Here is a 21,908-nt window from a genome sequence, read left to right on the forward strand (position 1 = left end):
TGCATTGAACTACACAGTTAATAGAGGGATGAAAATTTCATCTATTAGGATGATGTATTAGACTGACAGTGTTTTTCCTGTGTGCCAGGCTTTTTTTTTTTTTTTAATAACTAATTTGACATTCATGTTGACCTTCAACAGTAGGTGTTTATATAGTTTTTGACAATGAGGTTAATGTGGTTAAACATTCTATAACCTTGAAAAATGTGCTTCTGTCTTTGCGGGTTTTTAACCTTCACCTGGTACTTACTATCTGCTATGTTCACAGACGGAGAAAAATCTGGATCCTCAGAGCCACCATGTTTAAACACAGGCAGTATCGTTTAGTGAAGCCCCAAAACCCTGATACCTAGACAGCACTGTCAGTGGAAAGAGGCATCCTCTGAATGAAGAATCTGGTACCGAGAGAAAAACCTTCACTGAGTGCAGTGCCCACGTCATCCGGGTCTGCTCTACGCTCAGACCTCTAAGCTCATAAGGGCATAAGCAGAGTAATTTCCAGTCCCCTACAAATAACCTTCCTTTTAATTAAAAATAATTATTCAAATAGGTCGAGCTGCCAGAGTATTCCACACACCAGTGTTACTTCCGTGTGGTTTTTGCCGTGCCATGGGAAGCCACGCAGCTAGCACGACTCGGAAGACGGCACAGAGGTGCCACCTGGGTACCCGCCTCTTTGCTCGCTTTCCTGTGCTGTTCCGCCCTCTGCTCACCTCAGCCACAGCCATTTCTCTGCTTTCTAACTGGCCTTTTACTCTTCACTGGGAGTCAGAAGCTGAGCTGAGACGGGCTCTTTTCACATATTTCCTCTTGCTTCTCTCATTCACCAGTATCAGAAGAAAGAACACCTTCACTGATCCACACAAAACAGTTACTGTTCACAGACAGAAACACCTTTGACTAGCCCTTTCCCTCAAGCGTGCCACGCTCAGGACTGACAGATGAAATCACCCTACTCAACAGCGCAAGGACAGGTGAAGCCGAGGCCACATCCTCACTCGTGGTCCCTCGCAGTAGCCTTTGGCTCAGGTTGGACCTCTTTCTGTTCTCGTTCTGTTGGTGTGGCTTGGAGGCTAGCACTGCTCATGACATGATTTTTACACTAGCAGATTCGTCACCTGTCAGAATACCCATCTGCAAAAGCACTTGAGGGCCCAGAAAGGTAACTAAGCTTTGTTTTGTCAATCTTTCACTGTATAAAACATGGAAAATGCAGTAATCCTCAGTAACCCATACATCCCATTGTTCTACGTATAAGGTGTCTATGAAACAAATCACGCGGTCTTACAGGTGTCTTGTACATAGGGTGGGAAGTAACAGCTCGGAAAGGACCAACTCTATACTCATCTCTGTACTTTTTCTCCCTCAGTTTTTTCTGTACACTATTAATTTTGATTGGAATTGGCCACTTATAACAAAAGGGTTTGCAGGGGTGGGGAGGGGAGGTTTTTTTGTTTTGTTTTGTTTTGTTTTGTTTTTAAAGGAGGAACTGTGTAGAGGTTGTCCTAAGAGAAAAACCATGGAGACCCTTCCTAGGCCTCAGGACAGGTGTTCAGAGGGAAGAGGAAGGAGGCTGTTTGACAGTTGCAGCACAGGCAGGCAGTGGGAAGAAGGCTTAGGAGCCAGGGGAGCGGACCCCGGGACCTGGCTGGAGGGCCTGCGGGCTCACACACTCCTGGTGGCAGCACAGGGTTTACTGCTCCAAGTCTCCAGGTGACCTGGCTACTGGCGCTTGGCTCTGCTCCCAGGACCCCATGGACACAGTCCACCAGGGCCCACTGCAAGTGCCAGCTGGTCCACCAGAGCTCTCACCCTGGAGGTGATTCCACACGAGAGGGGCAAGCAGAGCAGGAAGATGGCGTGAGATCTTCAATCTGAGCCGAGGCTGTAGACATGAAGTGCCCCAGCAAGCCGGGCTCCCAGAGAACTCCTTCCAGCAGCAATGACAACTTGGTTCTGTAAGGGACACAATACGGACAGCTCACTGCTAAGTTCCTCCTATAGTTCGGGCACCTGGCTCTGGAAATTAAAGATGAATAAACTACTGGCCAGTCCCACAGCAAAGCCTGTTTCCCCTTGTGTAGGTAACACTTCTCAGATCTGCAGGCTCCTAGCCGTAGCTGAGGAAGTTCACCCAGTCCCTTCTTGAACATGAATAGCAGAAAAATACATCTGTGCATGTTTATTCCAGAACTCTAGCTGTGGCCCAGTGTAGACAACACAGGTGGAATAGTAAGGACTTGTGCGAGGGCCTTCGTTGGTGTACATACGCTGATCCCTGCTGCTTGAACATTTTAGAACCCAACTTTCAGAATTGCCTTCAAGACCTGCTATATGTCAAACATTTCCAGTGATGATAAAGTCTTCATATTTTATGGTTGGATTTGATTTGTGGAAATTGCCAAAATTATTCTGAACCAGGCCAATAAATGAGGTGTGGGTGACCCAACAGTGGCCGAGGTGTTGTGGTCAGAGCACGGTTGTGAGTTTCTCATCCAATTAGTTTTGAAACACTACTGATGGGATCCTGAAATAATGGCTAACATGTACTGAGGCTTTACCTTACGTCACATTCTAGGACTAGCCCTTTGCTTGCATTCACTCTCTGAATCCCTGTCAGTTAACAGGGGAAACACCAGAAAGTAATTCTCCGTATTTAAGGATTACTGATTTACTACGTGTGCTTGGCATTGACTCTGGTCTGTCCCCTCCCACTTCCTGGTCAAGCCAATTCATTTAGTTCATAGAATCAAATGCGCCTTAGCTGCACATTAAGGCAGAACGTGTTCATCAGCCCAGTGCAGCCTGGGGCCCACAAGGCCTTGACCCAGTCAGTGTAGGTGTCCACTGCCATCGCCTGGCTTTCGTCATCAATATCGACATCCATGTCTTATGGGCATGTTTCATCCTGTTGCCCAGCTGTAAGGTCCTGGGGACTGGACCTCAGTTCTTCTGTCCACCTCTGGTGCCTAGTGTCACGGAGCTCACAGTACACTCCTGAGTTCCGCTCTGCCGTGGCAGCTTTGTGAGAAGCCTCAGAATAGACATGGGCAGCACCACCTAGGCAAGTGCTAAGGCCTCCTCATTCTAGTTGTTGCTACCAGTTACATTTAATCTAATGTATGGATTAGTATATCTACCTGGGGAAATGCATAGGATTTTAAATAAAAGCTAAGCTCATGGTACAGTATTCCTCCAAGACGCTCCGTCAGCTTAATCCATGCTGTGTTGCATGAGGCTGCTTTTGTTGTGAGGGATGGCTGTCCCTGGGCCAGCTTGCAGCGCTGGCACTGGAGGGCAGACCCACCTTGCTTCTTGGAGGCAGGGGCCTGGCTGAGAGCATGCCAAGTCCTGCAGGCTACTCGAAGTCTGTGGCCCCCCAAACCTTCTTCCCTCATGCTTCCTGAGCACTGTACTCCTCAGTGTTTGATCCTACACCAGTTTGCATTTTATTCAGCTTCTCATGTGTGTGCCTTATTTTTCAAGACCAGAGACTTTGCTTATATTTCGCAGCCTAGCACAGTTCTGCACAGTAGTATATACTCAAGTGAATCCAATTAGTGGTTTAGAAGTATAATTTAAGGTAAAACTCAAATCTGCTACATCTACTAAAATTTTAAATGCATGTACTCTTTCATTTAGTGATTCTTGCCTACAAGAATATTTGCAGTTATATGAAAATACAAGTGTAAGAATTCTCAGTTTAGCATTCTCTAATTATAAAAAAAGGAAATAACTATCTGAGAATCTGAACTAGAGAACTGAAATGATAAATTCAGACAATAAAATACGAGGGAGCTATTAAGAACAGGAGAGGAGCAAGTAGCTCAGGTACTTGTCTGGGAAGAGATCAGACAGTACATAAAAATAAAATAGTGGCACCTGCATGAGTCTGTCTAGAGTCATTTAAGAGCTGGAAGTCTGGAAGAAAACAAAATAGTAACAGTGATTTTCCAATAGGGCAAAGGTCAGCAAATTTTCTGTGACAGGCCACATAATAAATAATTTAGAGATTATTTATTATAAGACATCAGTCTGAGGCTACTGTTGTAGCACAGCCCACGGATGAATGCGCGTAGCTATGTTCCAGTAAAACTTATTGGGCATGGATTTTCACTTCACATAAGTTTCACATGTCGCAAAATATTCTTTGGCTTTTTCAACCATTTAAACATGATGGCCACTTTTAGTTCATGGCTACCCCAGAAGAGCCAGTCGAGTATTTGGCCCATGGGCTATAGTTTGCCAACAACCTCTGCTCTAGGGGATAAAATAGGAGCAAGAAGGGGAACTTTCCATTCAAAAAGGTAATGGGATATGTGAGTGATACTTTTGTGTGTGTTCCTTTTTCAAATAAAAATAAAATCTAAGATCATAGACGACCACCAAAGTCTGGCCATGAACAGATAAAGGCGTCAGAGAAGTGCGTCCGTGCACTTACCTTCTCCTTGGACCTCACAGCCATCAGAGAGCTCCCGAACCTTGAACTTGCCTGTAAGACATGCTGTCAGTGGGCATCCGAAAACACTCCACCCTATTGTATCAGCTGAAATAAGGGGAAGGGCGTTTTCTGGTAGTTTCTTTCTTCAGTCCTTCAGAAGGTACTTACCTCAGGAGAAATTAATACATATTGGGCCTGGGGAGATTTTTTTTAAAAGGGAGGAAAGGAAACAGTATTATTGCTTCTGTTCATGTGGATTTTTAACCAAATTTAAATTATACCTTTATGCTTGCATTTCAACGTTTCCAGATACTCCTTATGACCATGCATGCCCTTTGACCCTAGAAACTTCATTTATAGGATATTAGCTCCCAAAAAAGTAACCAAATATATAAAAATGTGTCTGAATATTTGCCATTACTACAACAGTGAAAATTTACTGAATTAATAATCATCACTTTAATAATGGTTAAATTAAGGTTTATGGACAAATACTACACAGCTGGCAAATATAAGATATACTTAATTAAGCTGGCATAGAATGTCAGATAATAGAAAATAGGGTTTTTATAGGCTCTTGTTTTACTGGTGCATTGTGATTATACATAATAGTGGGATTCAGTGTGACATATTAATATATGCATAATTTGATCAATTTCATTCTCCAGTACCTCCCTCTCCCCTCCCTCCTTCCCTTTATCCACTAGACTGATCCTTCCACTTGTAGGAGGTCCTTTTTTCTTTTTTTTAACTTTTTCTCTCTACTACATATGAAAGTAAACATGACTCTTGACTAGAAAAATGTCCCTTATCCAGAATGCTTAAGATCAGAAGAATTTTGGATTTTTTCAGAGTTAGGGATATCTGCATATCTTGGGAATGGAACCCAAGTCTAAACACAAAATTCATTTACATTTCATATATTTTACACACATAACTCATTGGTAATTTTATACAATATTCTAATTTTGTGCATGAAAAATAGTTTTATGGTGTAGAATTTTCCATTTAAAGCTTTAAGTCAACACTCAAAAAGTTTCAGATTTTGGAGCATTTTAGATTTTAGAATTAGGAATGCTTTATCTTTATACTGTAATAGTTAATATCCAGATTACAACATGGACAAAATCATGAACATGGTGTAGTTAAAATGTTGTAAAGTCCTTGTTCTACCATCTAGCAATGTGACCTTGAACAGACTCTGGTCTTCAATTTCTTCATCTGTAATTGATCATAACAGCAGCTTCATAGCTTTGATTTTTATTAAATTATAGTGCTTATGCCATAATAAATAGAATTAAATTCATAGAAAAATACTGGGATATGCTCTAAAAGGTAGCATGCATTAGCTCTGCAGGGTGCAATTCGAGGCAGGTGGTTTTTAATTTTCTTTTTTGTACTTTCTTGTGTTTTCTGAAATGTTCACAGTAAACTTTAATTTTGCAGTTGAAAAATTTAATTTATTAATGTAAAATACGCTAAAGGCCAATTGTTTAAGGTCCAGGAAACATAACTTAAGGACACCAACCTCAGAAAAGTAACAGAAGAATAAACAAAAGGCTGGAAGTTTTAATAAAACTTGGGGCCACCACTTGTCTCCCTCCTTGTGCTGTGGGCCCTTGCCACACAGGGGCAGGCAGTGCAGGGGCCCATGTGGTAGCAGGTCCTGCAGGCACCTTCCTAGGCAGTGACCAGGAGCCCACGTGACAGCAAAGCCAGGCAGACTGCAGGTAGTGGGTACACAGAACTCGGCCAACGACAGCCCAAACCCTAGACCTTGTGTTTAAGTGAGCATACGAGGTTTCAGTGAATGTGGGCCAGCAGGAACAGCTGGCAGCAAAGCTTGCCCAGCGTGCGTGGAGTTCCACAGACACTTTACCTTTTCTTCCGGGCATGGAGTAATCCAGGACTTGCATTTGCCAGTTATGTCTCCAAGGGTGGTGTGTTTGCCATTGTATATATAGACTCGTCCATCTTCTCCCCCAAGGAGTCCAGAGGTGACGTCTGTTATCCTCAGCGGGGCTGCCAGGATGATCTCATCTGTAAACGTAAGAACTGACTGAAGGACGTCCCTGATCCTCCCTCTCGCCCTCTTCTCCCCCGACTGGATCCTGACCCAACTTCCCACAAAAAGTGTGTCCTTAGTCTGCCCGAGGTCCTCCTGACAAAGCAAATGGGCGGCCACTGTTTCCTCTTTTGCTACCCATCAGTAATGACTGAAAGGTGATTCTCACATCGCCATCTGAAGCACGTGTGCCTCACAACCAGTCCTTATCTGATGCAAATCTGTCCAGGCCCCTGGACCCCTGGGCTGTCAGTCAGAGGGCAGAGGCAAATCTCACTGAAGTCACTGTCCCGTCCTTACCTAAGCCATCGTTATCCAGGTCGCTCAAGTGCAGAACTCCACCGAAGCGAGAGAAGCGGCGGTCTCCGCTGTAGGTGCTGCGCAGGGAAGGCTGCATGTCCGGGGTCAGCGCATACACCTGGGTGGCTCCACCCTGGTGCAGGGTCATGGTCAGGAACGCCATCTTAGACACATCATCTGAAATGAACCACGGTGCCTGCTATCAACAAGGATGAGCTGTGGACACAGCAGAGCGCTGCTCTGCCTCTCTGTGCCCCCAGTGTTGTGGCCCACTCACTCCAGACAGTGGTTCCGGGCCATTCGGCTCTGGCTGTTTGGAAGGTACAAGCAGCTTGGGCACCAAGACTTCAAACGCTGAAGCAGCTCAGTGATCCCGAGTCTCGCCACCCCCACATACGTTCCCCACGGAGCCATTTTTATCTTTACATCACGGACTGCACATGCTACTCAGCCTCACAAGTTCAAATGCAAGTGGACTTTGGATGGAGCCCAAACGCTCCTCATCTGACTCCTCCTTAGGCCTCCAATTTAGGCCACTGCCCCACTTCACCCACAATGTGTTTCTTAAATTGGGGCCTTTGGACATGCTGTGTCTGCCAGGAGACACCTCCCCTCCCCTGCTCAGCCCTGCTGCCCACAGCTCTCATCCTCCAGAACTTGGCTCTGGCGTCCCCTCCCTGGTCTCGAGAAGGTGCTGCTCCTGTACTGCAGTGCCCAGTGCAGCACAGCAGCGTTTTCTGCCCTCTGTGGCTGCTGCATGCCTGTCAGGTCGGCTATCGGGAAGGCCACGTCTTAGGTTTCTGTCCCCTGCACTAGCATGTGGCTTGGGTTCACATACGTACTCAGCAGATGCTTTTTGAAGGAATGAATTGTGAACAAATTCAAAACAAACCGGCTGTTGAGTCTGCACCTGCACACTTGGATATCTGATACAGCTTTGATTTTAGAACTCAGAACCTCCCCAGAAACTAGTGGCATCTGTGCACTGGTGGGGTTGGTGTCCGGAGGCTTGCTCCAAGCTGGCAGTGTCAATGAGCGGCACAGCCTCACAGCAGGGCCACTTGTGTGACATAGCTTCTGGTCTGATGATCTCCACAACCCTCTCTTGTCCCCTAGTTTATTTATGACAGATTGTCCACTAGGAGTAACTGAGAGCCCAAAGCAGAGTCAGCAGTAACAATTAGAAATAACAGCAAGCAAAAACATGGGAGGTAAGCAGCAGTCCTTTAAAAGACTTGGTCATGGGGGCATTTTAACAATAGGGTGACCTGTCCTCACACCATACCCCCAAGGGAACACTTGAGCAAGAAAGCTAGTGGATATTCAGGGAGTGAGCCCGAAGAGTCAAGGAGAGGTGGGAGAAATCTGCATCCCCTCCACCTTTCCAGGCTTCCTGAAGGGAATTTGTGCTCCCTGGAGTCACAGAACAGTGAGTCCTTGAACTCCGCTGCCCTGCATCTGCCCTTCCACAGCAAGCGAGGTGTGAGGCCTGTGGCCCTGCTGCACAGGGGAGCACCCCTGGGCAGGCCAGGGTTCCAGCCTCACGCTGGGGCCTGAAGCTTGTGCATCTGCCATGCACACCCGCACACTCCTCAGGGAAGTCACCCCAAGGGCTGTCTCAGCAAGAATCGGCTGGTAACGGTTCTCCGACCCAGCCACATCATGTGCAGTTACAAGTGCAAGAGTTGTTCTAACTGTGCAGCTTGGTGATTGGAGTTCATGGCTAGAAGAGTCTTGAATGCTCTCACCACAAAGAAACAAATGTGCAAGGTAATAATGGCCATGACCCCGATTTGTTGACTGCGTAGCTTGAACGTGTGTCAGATCACCACATTGTACCCCTGTGTGTTTAGGGCTGAGGATGTAACTCAGTGGTAGAGCCCTTGCCTAGCGTGTGTAAGGCCCTGGGGTCCATCCAGGCACCAAAACACAGAATGCGTGCGCGCGTGTGTGTGTGTGTGTGTCTGTACATACATTCAGAATAGACCTTTCCTGATGAACCGACTCAAAATCCTCTAGCTCCAAGGTCAGTGGTATCAGGGCTTTAAAACAGTCACTTTTGTGTGTCATTTCCAACATACTTCTGAAATAGATACCATAATCACTGTTTTACAGGGGACACGAGAGGCAAGGGGTTAAGGAACCTCCCCTAAATTACACAGCTTGCTATTAATGAACGAAGGCGAGGGACTCATTTTGACATGGGCTCTTGCTCTGTTGCCCAGGTCCTTGTCAAATTCCTGGGCTCAAACCATCCTGCTGCCTCAGCCTCCCAGGTAGCTGGGACCAGAGAGAAGCACGCACTCATGACTGGCTGACAAAAGGCACCACGAAACTCAGTTCTGTCCAGGACCCAGATTCAAAACTTTCCCCCGATGGGACACAGTCAGGGAGCCGGGGGGCTGAAACAAACAGCTTCGTGGCGAGCGGCCTACCATGAGTCGGGGCCCCGACCAGCAGCACGTGGGTGCGGTTCCCATTCAACATCACATGGCCACTCGACAGGGACGTGCCCAGCTTCCCCAGTGCCTAGAAGTACAAGGAGTCAGCGCTGTACACCTGAGAAGACCACGAGTGTCCACTGTCCTGGGGAGGGAGGGTCACCATACCTTGTCACCAGAAATGATAAACCTGCTCGCGCGATCTGGTGGGAGGTAGCCGTATACCCTGCCGAGGCTCTGCTTGTCGTGGCTGTGGGACGAACGGACCAGCCTAGAGAGCAACACAGTGGGCAAAGCCCAGCGGCTCAGGGCCAAGCTGCCAGGTCTCCAGCTCCCGGGAAAGCAAACACCTCACCTCACGCACAGCTCCTGAACTCTCCCCGTGATCCTGGCCTGGAGCAGGGGCCATCGGCCTTAGTCCCAACATGAAGCTCTCCAGTTCCCACACCTTCCTCCCAACTGGTCACAGATGCCGGGAGCCCTGCTCTTAGGGGCTGAGCCACGTCCCCCACGTCCCTCCGGTGAGGTCCTAACTTCCAGTGCTTCTGACTGTGACTATTTGGAGATGGTGAATTTAAGCACACGACTGAAACAGACGGCTAGGGTGGCCTAATCCCTTCTGATGGGTATCCTTACAAGCAGAGGCAATTAGGACACAGACAGAGTGCAGGCCCTGTGAGGGCATGGAGAAGATGGCCGTTTACCAGCCCGGGGGAGAAGCCTCCAGAGAAACCAGCCAGCACTTTGTTCTCAGAGCCTCCAGAACCGAGAGTACCTCTCTGCTATTTAAACCACCCCATCTGTGGCGCTTTGTTATAGCAGCCTGGAAAACTATGACGCTTACTGCGTTAGTTTGTATTACCTTCTAAGATAGAGAACCCGCAGGCTCTTCCCAGAGCCTGAGCATCTCCATGGAAGGCAGGACCTTCCTCCCGCCTTCCCTACGCATCACATTTATGGGTTCCCATGGCAACGAGCTCCTGTCCCTGCCCTGCATCGGCACTCACCTACTGACGTTTCTCCAGGTGGGGCTCCCCACCAGCAGCAAGGTTCTGCCATCGACCCTGACGCCGTGGAGGGCATATCCAAACCAGGAAAAGTCCTCCTCACCGCTCACCCTCCAGTCAGCCTCCTCCACGTTCAGCTCCCCTGAGGACGACAACCAGTGCCTCATGTTGGATGGGAGCCCTGCTGGGACAGAGCTGGGACAGAGCAAGGGCCCCGCCCGCAGGCGAAGGAGAAACCGCTCCTCGGCCGCGGCTCGCCAGAACTCTACAGGGCCTTGCAGTGATCCCAGGACCCCAGCTTCAGAAACAGGTTCCCACTGCATGCTTGAGGTTTGTCTGGAGTCGCTTTCTGTGGGGTGGAGGGTGCTCTCCTCTGAGTATTCAGAGCACACTGGGACACCTGGTCCTAAGACGTCTTAGCTTTTTATTGCACTTGGAGAGACTATGAGAATAAGCTTTGGATGCAGATCAAGAAATTGGGTCACTTTTTATGTACTCAGTGACCGTTCACACCACTTACCGGAACATCCCTAAGAGTATAATGCCAGCCTCTCCGACGTGATATGGAACAAGGAAAAGCCACAGGAACCCACGAGCGAGAGAACCCACCCCGAGAGCAGTGGTCCCCCTTCTCTCCATCGGCTCTACCTTGGTCGCTCTGGCTGGGGCCAGAATAAAAGGCAGCCACGATTCCCTTCTGCCTTCCTCCACCTGGTGCAAAGGGGGAGCCAATCACGAGGTCGGGCTGGCCATCTCCGTTCACGTCTGCAGCGAGGAGTGTCCAGCCCAGGTTGCAGTAGGTGTCCTTCGGGGGACCAGAGGGGCACAGTGTCACTCACCCCGGGGCAACTGGGAGGCAGCACATCCTGGATTCTGCACCGGGGTGAGGGGTGGACGTACCTGGCAGGAGATGGTGACGTTGGGGGGAGAAGACAGTCTTCCTTGTTTGGAGCCGAAGTAGACATACACGGCACCCTAGGCGAAAACGGACAGCGACAGAGCCCTCAGGAGCAGCGGGCAGAGACCAACCAGGAAACCACTGCCGCCCTGCGGAGTCTGAGGACCCATAAGCCCATCCCGCCCTTCACTGCTGGGCTGCGACTCTTAAAGGGTCACTTCCATCTGTTTTCGCCTCCCCAGAGCCATGCTTGGGACCTGCCAGATGTCACTGCTGAGTGTCTGCAGAGATTCCCCAGCTCCTCCCTCCAAGGCAAGCTCCATTCTCTCCCCCGAGCCAGCCGTCACCCTCTAAGGTGACAGAGAACACCGAGCTGTTCCATTCCTTGGCCAGCGGGCCACCTGAGCTCCTTTCCCTGTCTCCATCCCCACGTGCTCTACGGAGCTTATTTTCCCCTTAGCTGAGGACCAGGTACACAAGAGCAAGAAAGACCCGTCTCTGTTCTGTGCTCCCCCAAAGCTGGCAGGCAGAGGGCTGGGATGCGGAGTGCAGAAGGAGCCGTTCTGGTTGAAGCACGGATGCTCCGAGCAGCCAAGTGTGGCCTCACCTTGCCAGAAGTGACAAGTCACTTCTAAAGGAAAGGCCCTGATTCAGAGCCAGAGGGGCTTCGGGGTGTGACACTTGGTCACATGGGTGCCCCAATGCAGGGGCTGCTGTGGTCTGGAGAACCTGTGGGAAGAGAGGACCCAGGACTGCTGCCTTTGGTGAGCAGATGGGACAGATGGGACTCGCATGGAAGAAAGGCCAGCAAGGCTGCCTCCCTGCTGTGGCTGCAGGAAGCTTGCTCTTGGCTGGGACCCTGTCTCCCTCGCCAGCTGTGAGCATCACGGGGCAGGTGTTCAGTACCTGGCAGGACTGGGAGACCCTGAGGTCAGAAGGCCAGAGGCGGGAACAGGTGCAGGGAGGCGACCCAGCTCCATCAACCAACCCAAATGGGGCTGAGCTCACCTGCCCGCGGACACTTGCCTGGCCAGGGGTGGGGGCATCCGCCTTGCTCCAGGGCCCCCCAGCTCTGGCCTCCCCTCTGTTCCCACCACCAGCAGCCTTACTTTGTACGTGAGCTGCTCGGAGCCCACAGAGGGCGCTCCCACGGCCAAGTCCAGAACCCCGTCCTGGTTAAAGTCCAGCACGGCCACGGCTGAGCCAAAGCGACCTGAGGGCTGAAGGTGCATATGTCACTCCCCTGGGTGAAGCTGGACCCCCAAGCCACGGCTCTCAGAAGAGCCCGAATCTGCAGGTGGAGGGCGCAGGACCCCACCTATGGCCCAAAGGCTGAGTGTGAAACCACAGCAGCCTGGACCAGCACATGGTCTTGACCTGCGTGTCATCCTGGGAAGATGAGACGCCAGAAAGCAGAGGTGTGTCCTCAGGAGTCGCAGGCTTGTGGAAGATGGCCCCACGTGTGCTCTGTCCACCATTGTGATGGGCTGACAGATCTGGCTCTAGGAGAATGTTATAGGCCAGACTCTATGGGAAATGACTGGACAGACTCCATTTTGCTCTGAGACTCCATGTTATGTAGGAAATAAGCTTCTCCCATGGGAACACCCTGCCTCTGTGCCCATCAAGAATTGCTTAGCTTCTCCCATGGGAACACCCTGCCTCTGTGCCCATCAAGAATTGCTTAGCTTCTCCCATGGGAACACCCTGCCTCTGTGCCCATCATTGGTTGCTTAGCGTGACATGTTTAGCAATACAAAATGACAATTCTTATGTAATGAAAAATCGCTCTCTTTTGATTCCTATTGCTCCTAAACAATGTACCATGTGAACGGTGATCCAGAATCCTTAGAGAGTAAAATATGTGTGTGTGTAAAAGAGAAAAGGTTTCTCACTAAGAAATCCCAGCCCGATGGCCATCGGACGTGGTTCTAAATAGCATGTACGGTGGGAGGACGTTAAATAGACAAAGTTAATGACAGAGTGAGATGAATGATATGAACGTACTTTAAAGATGAATGTGCTAAACATGCAGGCCACCAGCTGCTTGTGACTAGTTAGTCTCGTTACTGGTCATTCATGCTGAAGAAACTGCCTCAAAATGCAGGCGGTGGGGCTGGACTGTAGCTCACACTTGGCTGGCATGTGCAAGGCCTGTGGTTCTAGCACCACACACACACACATGCACACACACACGCACGCACATGCACACACACGCACATGCACACACACGCACATACACGCGCATACACACGCGCACATGCACACACACGCACATGCACACACACATGCACATGCACACACACACACACATGCACACACGCACATGCACACACATGCACACAGCAGGCAGTGGCTTACTGACCACTGAACGGAAAGCATGAGGTGGGGTCTCACCTGGAAGCCCTCCAGGCTCCCATCGGCCTCCGTGTCCAGGTCCAGGTCAGTGGGGGGCAGGCCCAGGTCATTGCCATAGATGAGGTACACACACCCAATCTGGAAGCGGCCGGGGCGGCTGTAGCCTGGTGCGCCCACCACCAGGTCAGTGTACCCATCTTGATTGAGGTCTGCAGAGGTCATTGCCCTTAGGGAAGAGGAAGGAACTCACTGTGGTGTCCATGAGCCCTGCAGGTACAGCTGTCCCCTACTTCTGTCCACTGCAGAACCTGATGGTTTAACTTCCTCTCGCTGGTTTCCCACCCTGTCTGAGCGCTGGGAAAACTCCCTGCAGAGCCTGAACTGTGCGAGAGGTTCAGTCACCCTCCGCGGGAGAAAGCAAGACGAGACTGGGCAATGGAGGCCTCTGGGCATCAAAGGCCCATGAGACCTGAGCAGATGAAAAGTGGCCTCAGGAAGCATTCTGTCCTGTGCAGACCCAGGCAGCCCCAGCAAGGGCCCTCCAGGCAGGACCCAGGCCACCTGCTGACCTGCTCAGCTCACTCAGTGACATCCAGTCAGAGAGGGGCCTGTGTCGGATAAACCGTTCAGCTCTACCCCAGCTGCACAGTGCACCTTCCATGAGTCAAGTCCGTTACCCAGTGCACTCTGTGGGTACTCCTATGTGGGACTTGTGACCTTCCAGTTACCATGGTGGACCAACGGGGTCACATGCAGCTGGAAAGACCAAAGGTCATCCTAGCTCTTACAGCCACGTAAAGGGCGGGCAGACTGAGGGAGAAGGGAAGAGTGGTTTCGGAGCTGGATGCCCACTGGCAGGGCAGACACCAGGGCAGAGCTGCTGCAAGGCCCTAGAGCTGCCCAGCAGGAGGCAGCCAAGGCCAAGGAACCTTTGTTCATAAGGACAAAGGTGAGATGCTGCCCTTCCCAGACTCCTGTGCTAGAGTCGAAGTAGCAGTGGCCCATAAAGGGACTATCGGAAAGTGTTCGGAGAAAACAGGAAGTCATTCAGACCTAGGGGATGTGGCTTAAAAAGTTTTCACCAAATCCTCCAGAAAACCATCCCTTTTATACACTTGGGCTCAGTTAGGGATGAATTTTAAGAGCAGAGGAATCCCTAACGATCTCTCTAAAATTACCAAGGTGTACCAGCCTTCCACCACATGAAGTTACACAAATCATGTTATGGCCGTCTGCATATGTCCTCCTAAGGATGCAAGACAGACACACACACACACACACACACACACACACACACACACACACACGAGACAATGCATCTCCGAGGTCATTGGAGCTTTACAATTATTCCATACAACATTTTATTGTAATTGCTTAGCAGAACGAAAGCTCCTTGTATCTACACATATTTGACCAACCTAATAATGGCTTAACCACTAAATTATTGTTTTTCTGATAATGAATCGATTGGAAAATAAGATGCTAACAGAAGCCACTTAGGATACACGGTGGCTGCAACTAACGGTGATGGAAGCACTGAGAAGCTGCTCGGCCCGTACGTACCAGCCCAGCCTGGCGTAGGGGACAGGCAGGAAGTAAGACGCGGAGGGGCTGGAGATGTGCTTCAGTGGCTCCCGAGAGCTGGCTGTGAACGCTGCCCGCAGGTTCCTTTCCAAGGCCTGGTACATAAAGGTCACGGAATCCTGAAAAACAAGGAGCCATCACCGGCAGGAAGACATGCAGCAGCGTCACCAGAAGCCACTGGACTTGTGCGGGAAGAGCTTTTACAAGTGCTGGAAAACAAAGCAGAACTCCCACCCACAGCTGATCACCAGGGACAGGCCGGCGGGAGAGTGACGCGCCTTTCCCCAGGTCACGCCGCGGGCTGGCAGAGTGCTAGCCGGAGGGCAGGGCCAGCATGGGAACGTTAGCTGCCCACGTCAGGAGGCTGCGCTGACCCGCAGGACCGAACTGAATGAAATGATTTTCACAGACTAAAATCTTCGAAAAGACAAGCCTATGCAAGCTAACCCAGAAGGTATTTGTGTATACATACTTTTTTTTCCCCAAACAAATGAACCGGAGTAACACCAGGAAGCCAAAAATACCCTCAGCCTCACCCGCAGGGAGACGCTGCTGTTTTTGCTTTGAGTCTCCAGAAGTTAGGCGGGCGTAGGGGCCGTGGGTAGAGTGCCGGGAGCTAGGGAATCCGGGGGACGGCTGGGCAGGCAGGGGGCCATGAGAGGCCGTGGGCAGAGTTCCGGGAGCTAGGGAATCTGGGGGACGGCCAGCCCCTGAGCTTGGGATGCCAAGTTGTCCTTCACCTGGTTACTGCAGAAACATGCCACCTGAAGTGACCCTGAGCAAGCTGGCTGGGCACTAGATCCATCCAAGGTGCAGACACGACTGAGCCCAACCCAGAGTGACACGAGGCAAACGAGATTCCGCAGACCTTCTCAGGGCAGAGCTGCCCAGTGGTGTGGGGGCCCTCAGGGGTAGCGTGTCACTTGTGAGACCATGCCGTGGATGACTTTGAGCGCCCTGAGTCCCACAGAGCCGGGCCGTGTGGACGCCTTGACGGAGGGCCGAAGCAGGCTGGTCCAGGTGCCCACAGCCCCTGAGGCCCCTCCAGCTTGACAAAGGCCAGAGAGGCCCATCTGGACTGTCTCAGGGCATCTCCACGGCAAACCACACTCAGAGGCCCCAGCCCTGGGGTCACTGCCCGGGGATGTTGCTACAAACACCTATCATGAGGAGCAGCAGGCTGCCCCCTTCTTCCTGAAGGGCAGAGGGCTCTCACCGGGGTCCAGGTGTCCACGCTGAAGAACACTCCTCTTTCAGTGTAGTTGATGTTTCTTGCAATACCTTTACCTATGGACACGGTCACGTTCCTGTGAAAGTCAATCTTCTGCACTTTTGCGCTGTTGAAAGACGGAAATAAGATGGTTAAGACAGAAAACAAGGGACTTCCTGAACGGCCAAGTTGGAGCACCGAGTCACGTTAATCTCAGGTTAAAAGATCACACCTTGGGCTGGGGTTGCAGCTCAGTGGTAGAGCGCTCCGCTAGCATGTGTGAGGTGCTGGGTTCAATTCTCAGCACCACATATAAATTCATTAAATAAAGGTCCATCGACTACTAAAAAAAACATTTTTTTAAAAAGATCACATCTTAACATCTGAGGGTAGAAGAAATGACAAAAAAATTTTTAGAAAAATCTTTGCACGAAATCTCTTAACACATTTCTGAGGCTTAACAACCTGTTCTAAAAAACCTGATTTCTGAGGGTGCACAGAGGTGTACACCTATAGCTCCAGCAACCAGGGAGGCTGCAGCCAACACTGGTGAGTTCAAGGCCGTCTAGCAGAACAGCGAGACTATATCTCAAAAAGAAAAATGTCTAAGCACCTACTTAAAATAAACTTAGCGGAACTGAAAACCCCTGCCTATTAATTCTTCTGCAATGCCAAGATCGATCTTCTTAGGGTCTTTCATTGCAATGCCATCTGAGTATCTTACTCTTACTTATCCTAAAATACCTCTGCGTTGCCACCGCATCCTCCTGGAAAGATCCCGGGCCCGGGTGGGACACTGAGCACCTGGCCCTTCCTCCCCATCGCTCAGCATTGACAATTACCTACTCAGTGCCACCTGCCAGGCGCACACCCTCCACCCAGTACCCTCTCCGTGCCCCGGAGTTTCTGGGGGCTAATGACTAACGCCTATTTTGTTCCATTTTGGTTGCAGTAAATTGATTTCTACTAATGACATTCCTGAAGGAATGAACAGGGATCAGGACCTGGCTCCAGCTAGAGATGCCCCTTACACAACAGCCTTGGTGCCTCTGCCCCAGAAATGACCAGAGGCTTCTCCACGCCCCAGCTCACTGACAAACACTGCTTCAGGATGAACTCTGGGTAGGGTTTCTAAGTCTCGATAGTTGGTAAGTTTCTAAGAAACTAAGATAGTTTCTAAGTTTCTAAGTCGGTAGCAATGGGAACACCAGCCACCACTTAGTGAGCACCCTGCGGGCCAACTGCCCCATCCTCCAGGCCCGTACCCACACCGTCCTTCTGCGAGTGTGGATGCTTTCTCCATTTTGCAGTAGGAGGAAGCTGCAGCTCAACAGAAAAAAATCAGCAACTTGTTTCGAAGTCAGAGAGCTGTAAAGTGCAGCAGGTGAGCTGGAGCATGAGCCTGCATGGCACCGGCTACAGACTCTTGCTCCCAGCCTCCACCGGCTCCCCTGGGTGACCGAGGAATCCACTTACGCATGGCTGTGGTTTTGCCGGCTGCCACAAGCGATGAACAGAGGGTTCTCCGGCAGGTCACAGGCACTGGGGACACAGAGGAGGTGGGCATTTTTCCATCCATCTTCTTTTCAAGCGTGAATTCTGAGAACCAGTGGGGTACCTGAAACCACCTTTGAAGGGGAGTGCCCTATGCTAACTGCCCCCACCCAAGGGTCCGTGACCAAACCATACTGGGCCAAGTAGGAGCCCAGGTCTTTCCAGATAGCGTGGCTCAGGGACTGTGGAAAGTGACATGGTCATACGGCCATCAGTTCAGACTCACGCCTCCCCCTAGCCACCCCTTCCATCTCTGGGCTGCTCGTGAAATGTCTGCCAAGTTATGTCCATTTATGGCCAAATGCATTTGGATTGTTCCATTTCCTTCTTTTAAAACCTCTAAAATTTCAGTAATCGACTAGAAAATGAAGCCTCCCTTTTACAAGTGGAGAGACCTCTGAGCAGGTAGAGATGACCTCCCGGAGGGTCGTGCCCCCAACTCTCCATGGAAGCAGCCCTCGCTCGGCCCAGGAGGGTCAAAGGGAAGACTCCTGTGCGGGGACAGTGTGGAACTGTGTGGCGGTCAGGCTGAAAGGAAGCCGGAGAGGGGCTGAGGAGCCCAGGCCGAGCCCCCGGCCATCTGGGGGCAGCGTGGAGCTGAGGTGGTTCTATCCTCAGCTCCCGCACTAGGGTGCGGACGGCAGCTGGCGACGTTGGCATAAAGTACAGAAGTGCACTGTGGGTAAGTGGACTTCTGGCTGGGGACCTAACTGCCAGGATTTCACTGTTTCCTTAGGAAAATTTACCAAGTTTCAAATAGCATATGAGTTCTGGAAAATAACTTCTTAGTAGTAAGTTGGAAGATGTTTGTTTTGTTTTTTGTCATGGATTTATTTGTACTCTTTGGAGTCTTCTCCAAATTTCCCATAAATTCTGACAAATTTTTCTCTGTGTATATTAAGAAATAATCAGTTTGTGGAATTTTGTTTTAGATTAAGAGACAAAAAATCTGTTCTTATTTCTTCCTAATTAAAACATTAAGGTCTAGCAACACATTTTTCTTACCTGTATGTAAAAACAAACCAAAAATAAGTATCAAAAAATGTTTTCCTGCTGGGCATGGTGGCAAACACCTGGAATCCCAGTGGCTCAGGAGGCTAAGGCAGGAGGATTGCAAGTTCAAGGTCAGTCTCAGCAACTTGGCAAGACCCTAAGCAACTTAGTGAGATCCTGCCTCAAAATTTAAATGTGGTTCAGTGGCTAAGCATCCCTAGGTTCAATCCCTGTACCAAAATAAAAAAAATTAAAATTAAAAAAAAGTTTTCCAACTTGATCGTTTCCCAGGGATGATATAAAACGAGGAAATGCAGGTCAGTCTAACAAGACCAGGTATTATGCATCCTTGCAATATAAACCTGACTTCCGTCTAATTATAACCATAGCAGCTGACATTCACTACGTGCTTGCTACACGTGAAATCCTCACGCAGTTGCGCTCATTCATCCTTCACACCCTATGATAAAGGCAGAATACTCCCTGTCCCCGTTTCACACGGAGGCTTAGGGAGGTTTAGCAACTTGCTCCAGATAACTCAGTAGCCAGGGGCAGGTCTCTCGAATTCCAAAACCCATCCCCTCTCCAAAAATGCACCTAAAAACCCACAGCCGCAGAGGGAGGGCTTAGGAAATTTAACTTGAGGTTTGTTTCCTATTAAAACGGTATTTGTGTCAGATTATCCTGCCAAATGCCAAATGGTCACTTACCAACTCATAAAAACAGGTTGACTAGGTACCAGCTTAAGGTTGGACTTAGCATCAAGGGAGTTTCGTCCAGATCAACACGACGTGTCATCACAACGGGCCACGTGAATGCCAGCAGAGGTTCTCAAGGGCCCCAGAGCCCCCCGTGCCCACGGCCCTGGAGCCGCACCTCTGGAGGCCATTCCAGCTGCTGAGCACCTGGGCCTCCTAGCACAGCCCGGAGCACCTGCCGGAGCACTCTCTGTTGGCACTGCAGGGCTCCCCGCTCAGCCCTGTCCCTGCAGCAGGGCTGCGTCCAGCACCTCCCACCTAACCCACTGTTCCACTCGGCCCCACGGGGCCAGGGCTGTGCCAACCACAGGATGGCCATGGTAGGTTCCCCGAGAGTCTGAAGGCTGGCTGCAGCCTGGAGCAGTAGTCCCAGTCTGAGTCTCTGGTGGACTCTTGTCCTGAGCACGGCCAGGAGAGGAGGAAAGGGCTTAGGTGGAGCAGGGGGCCTTCTGGGCGGGTGTCAGGTTTCCAGAGTGTTTACAGGGGGTGTGGTCGGTGTTCTGGTGGCTTCTGCTCTTTTAGTTAGGCAAGGAACCCTCTGCAACCCTCAACCCCAGGTGGTCAGCAGACCACAGCGCGCACAGCAGCGCCCTCTAGAGGCTGAGGAGGGCTGGCCCCAGCAGGGCACCACCTGGGGTGGGGCGATTCCTTCCTGCCTGCACAGGTAGCCTCTCCCACACTTTCTGCAGTAGCCCTCTCTCTGTCCCTGAACCCTGAGGGGCATCGGCCAAGCCAGGTGGATGGGAACCAGAAGGGCTTCAAGGGACCGTTTCCATTCTTTCCCTCCTCCCATGGGTGAAGACAGCACTTCCAGAGATGGGTTCTGCTTTCCTTTGCTCAGGTGGCAAGCCTGAGAGTCGGCCGGGAACAGGCAGCACGGCAGGAAGCGACAGGTGTAAGGAACAGCACTGGCTACTCACCTGGTCCCATTCTCCAGCATGAAGCTTGTGAGCCGGTAGATGTTGGTGGACCAGTACGCCATGTCATCCAGTCCTCCAAGGAAATACTCCTGGAACTGTTCCACCAAAAACGGTGACTTGGTGGAGTAAGTGGAATAAAGCTACAGCAGAGAAAAAGGAAAGTAAGTAAGGGGCTGTGCCTGCACCCGTGCAGACCTTTGAGATGTGGAGGAACGAAGTCTTTACCTTGGAAACCGCTAACATCTCTCCATACCTGCAACAGAAACAATGATTTTGACAGTAAATCACAGCTTCTGTAGAGAAATGAAGCAAATAACGAAGGGAAAGTGCCTTCCACGTGGATCTACTCTCATGCATTTCCCTTTGAATAAGCCAAATCTAGATATCCAAAACCCTTCTCAGGAGCTAACACAGAAACACAGTAAGAAAGTCACACTCATATCCATGCAGCTGGTACCATGGCACATGCCCATAATCCCAGCAACTGGGGAGGCTGAGGCAGGAGGACTGCAAGTTAGAGGCCAGTCTCAGCAACATAGCAAGACCTTGTCTAAAAAATAAAAAAGGGCTGGGGATGTGTCTCAATGGTGAAGTACCCCTGGGGTCAATCTCCAGTGCCCAAAATTTAAGAATTTTTAAAAAAGAAAGAAATTAAAACGCAGGACAAAGCTTCCTCTGGGTTATACTCACATTTCTAAGAACTGGAGGTAGGTACAGTCAACAATGACATTTTTGGTAATGACTTCCCGACCATAGAGTTTCTCATAAATTCCCAGTAGATCTTTGATGGGCACATACCTGAGAAATGCATTAGAATAAAATAAGAGACATTTTGATTCTGAAGCTGAAGACTATGCCAACAGAAATAGCAGCTCCTGTTTTCCTATGATTACTACAGCCAGATTCCACGTGGAGGTTTTTGCAAGCCTCCTACCAGTGACCCTGGTGGAGAGTACTAATACGCTCCCATTTCACATGAGAGGAAGCTGAGGCAACAGAGAAGTTGCATAATCTGTTCAGTGATGCAGAGCAAGCAGTATCTTAATCAAATATCAATGAAGGTACAAAGATTGAAAACTACAAATAACAATAGGAGCGTTTAATCTTGTGAATTTGGATTTCAAGAAGTGATTTTAAAGTATTCCCACTTTTATTCTCAAAAATCATTTTTTAAAATAACACCAAATACAGCTCCTTATTAAAATATGCTAGTTGAGAAGTTTGCTTTTCCTTATTTTATGCTGCATATTCTAAGTCCAGCTTTGGATTCATAGATACTAGTTATTTCAGTTGGAAAAGATCAATATCTTAAAATTTTGAACCATCTTTTATCATAAATTCGAAATTCTTAGACCGTATCTAACAAGACAAAAATCGCC

General features: G+C 49.9%; 1 protein-coding gene across 2 annotated transcripts in view; it reads right to left on the reverse strand.

Moving 5' to 3' along the window:
* Positions 1–21,908, reverse strand: part of GPLD1 (glycosylphosphatidylinositol specific phospholipase D1) — a 43,628-nt gene continuing 21,720 nt past the window's right edge. For both annotated transcript variants that reach the window (XM_079148714.1, XM_079148713.1), the window contains 18 exons: positions 21,220–21,327; positions 20,755–20,782; positions 20,530–20,669; positions 17,781–17,846; positions 16,311–16,431; positions 15,074–15,213; positions 13,550–13,736; positions 12,262–12,372; positions 11,155–11,229; positions 10,903–11,059; positions 10,255–10,396; positions 9,416–9,518; positions 9,242–9,335; positions 6,807–6,983; positions 6,321–6,481; positions 4,610–4,636; positions 4,442–4,492; positions 1–1,956 (listed from right to left, as the gene is read on the reverse strand). In XM_079148714.1, the coding sequence (XP_079004840.1) occupies positions 1,870–1,956; positions 4,442–4,492; positions 4,610–4,636; positions 6,321–6,481; positions 6,807–6,983; positions 9,242–9,335; positions 9,416–9,518; positions 10,255–10,396; positions 10,903–11,059; positions 11,155–11,229; positions 12,262–12,372; positions 13,550–13,736; positions 15,074–15,213; positions 16,311–16,431; positions 17,781–17,846; positions 20,530–20,669; positions 20,755–20,782; positions 21,220–21,327 (1,975 nt within the window). In that variant the 3' untranslated portion in view covers positions 1–1,869. The remainder of the gene's footprint in view (positions 1,957–4,441; positions 4,493–4,609; positions 4,637–6,320; positions 6,482–6,806; positions 6,984–9,241; positions 9,336–9,415; positions 9,519–10,254; positions 10,397–10,902; positions 11,060–11,154; positions 11,230–12,261; positions 12,373–13,549; positions 13,737–15,073; positions 15,214–16,310; positions 16,432–17,780; positions 17,847–20,529; positions 20,670–20,754; positions 20,783–21,219; positions 21,328–21,908) is intronic.

Source organism: Sciurus vulgaris (genome assembly GCF_902686455.1).
Source record: "Sciurus vulgaris genome assembly, chromosome: 7".
Classification (NCBI taxonomy): Eukaryota; Metazoa; Chordata; class Mammalia; order Rodentia; family Sciuridae; genus Sciurus; species Sciurus vulgaris.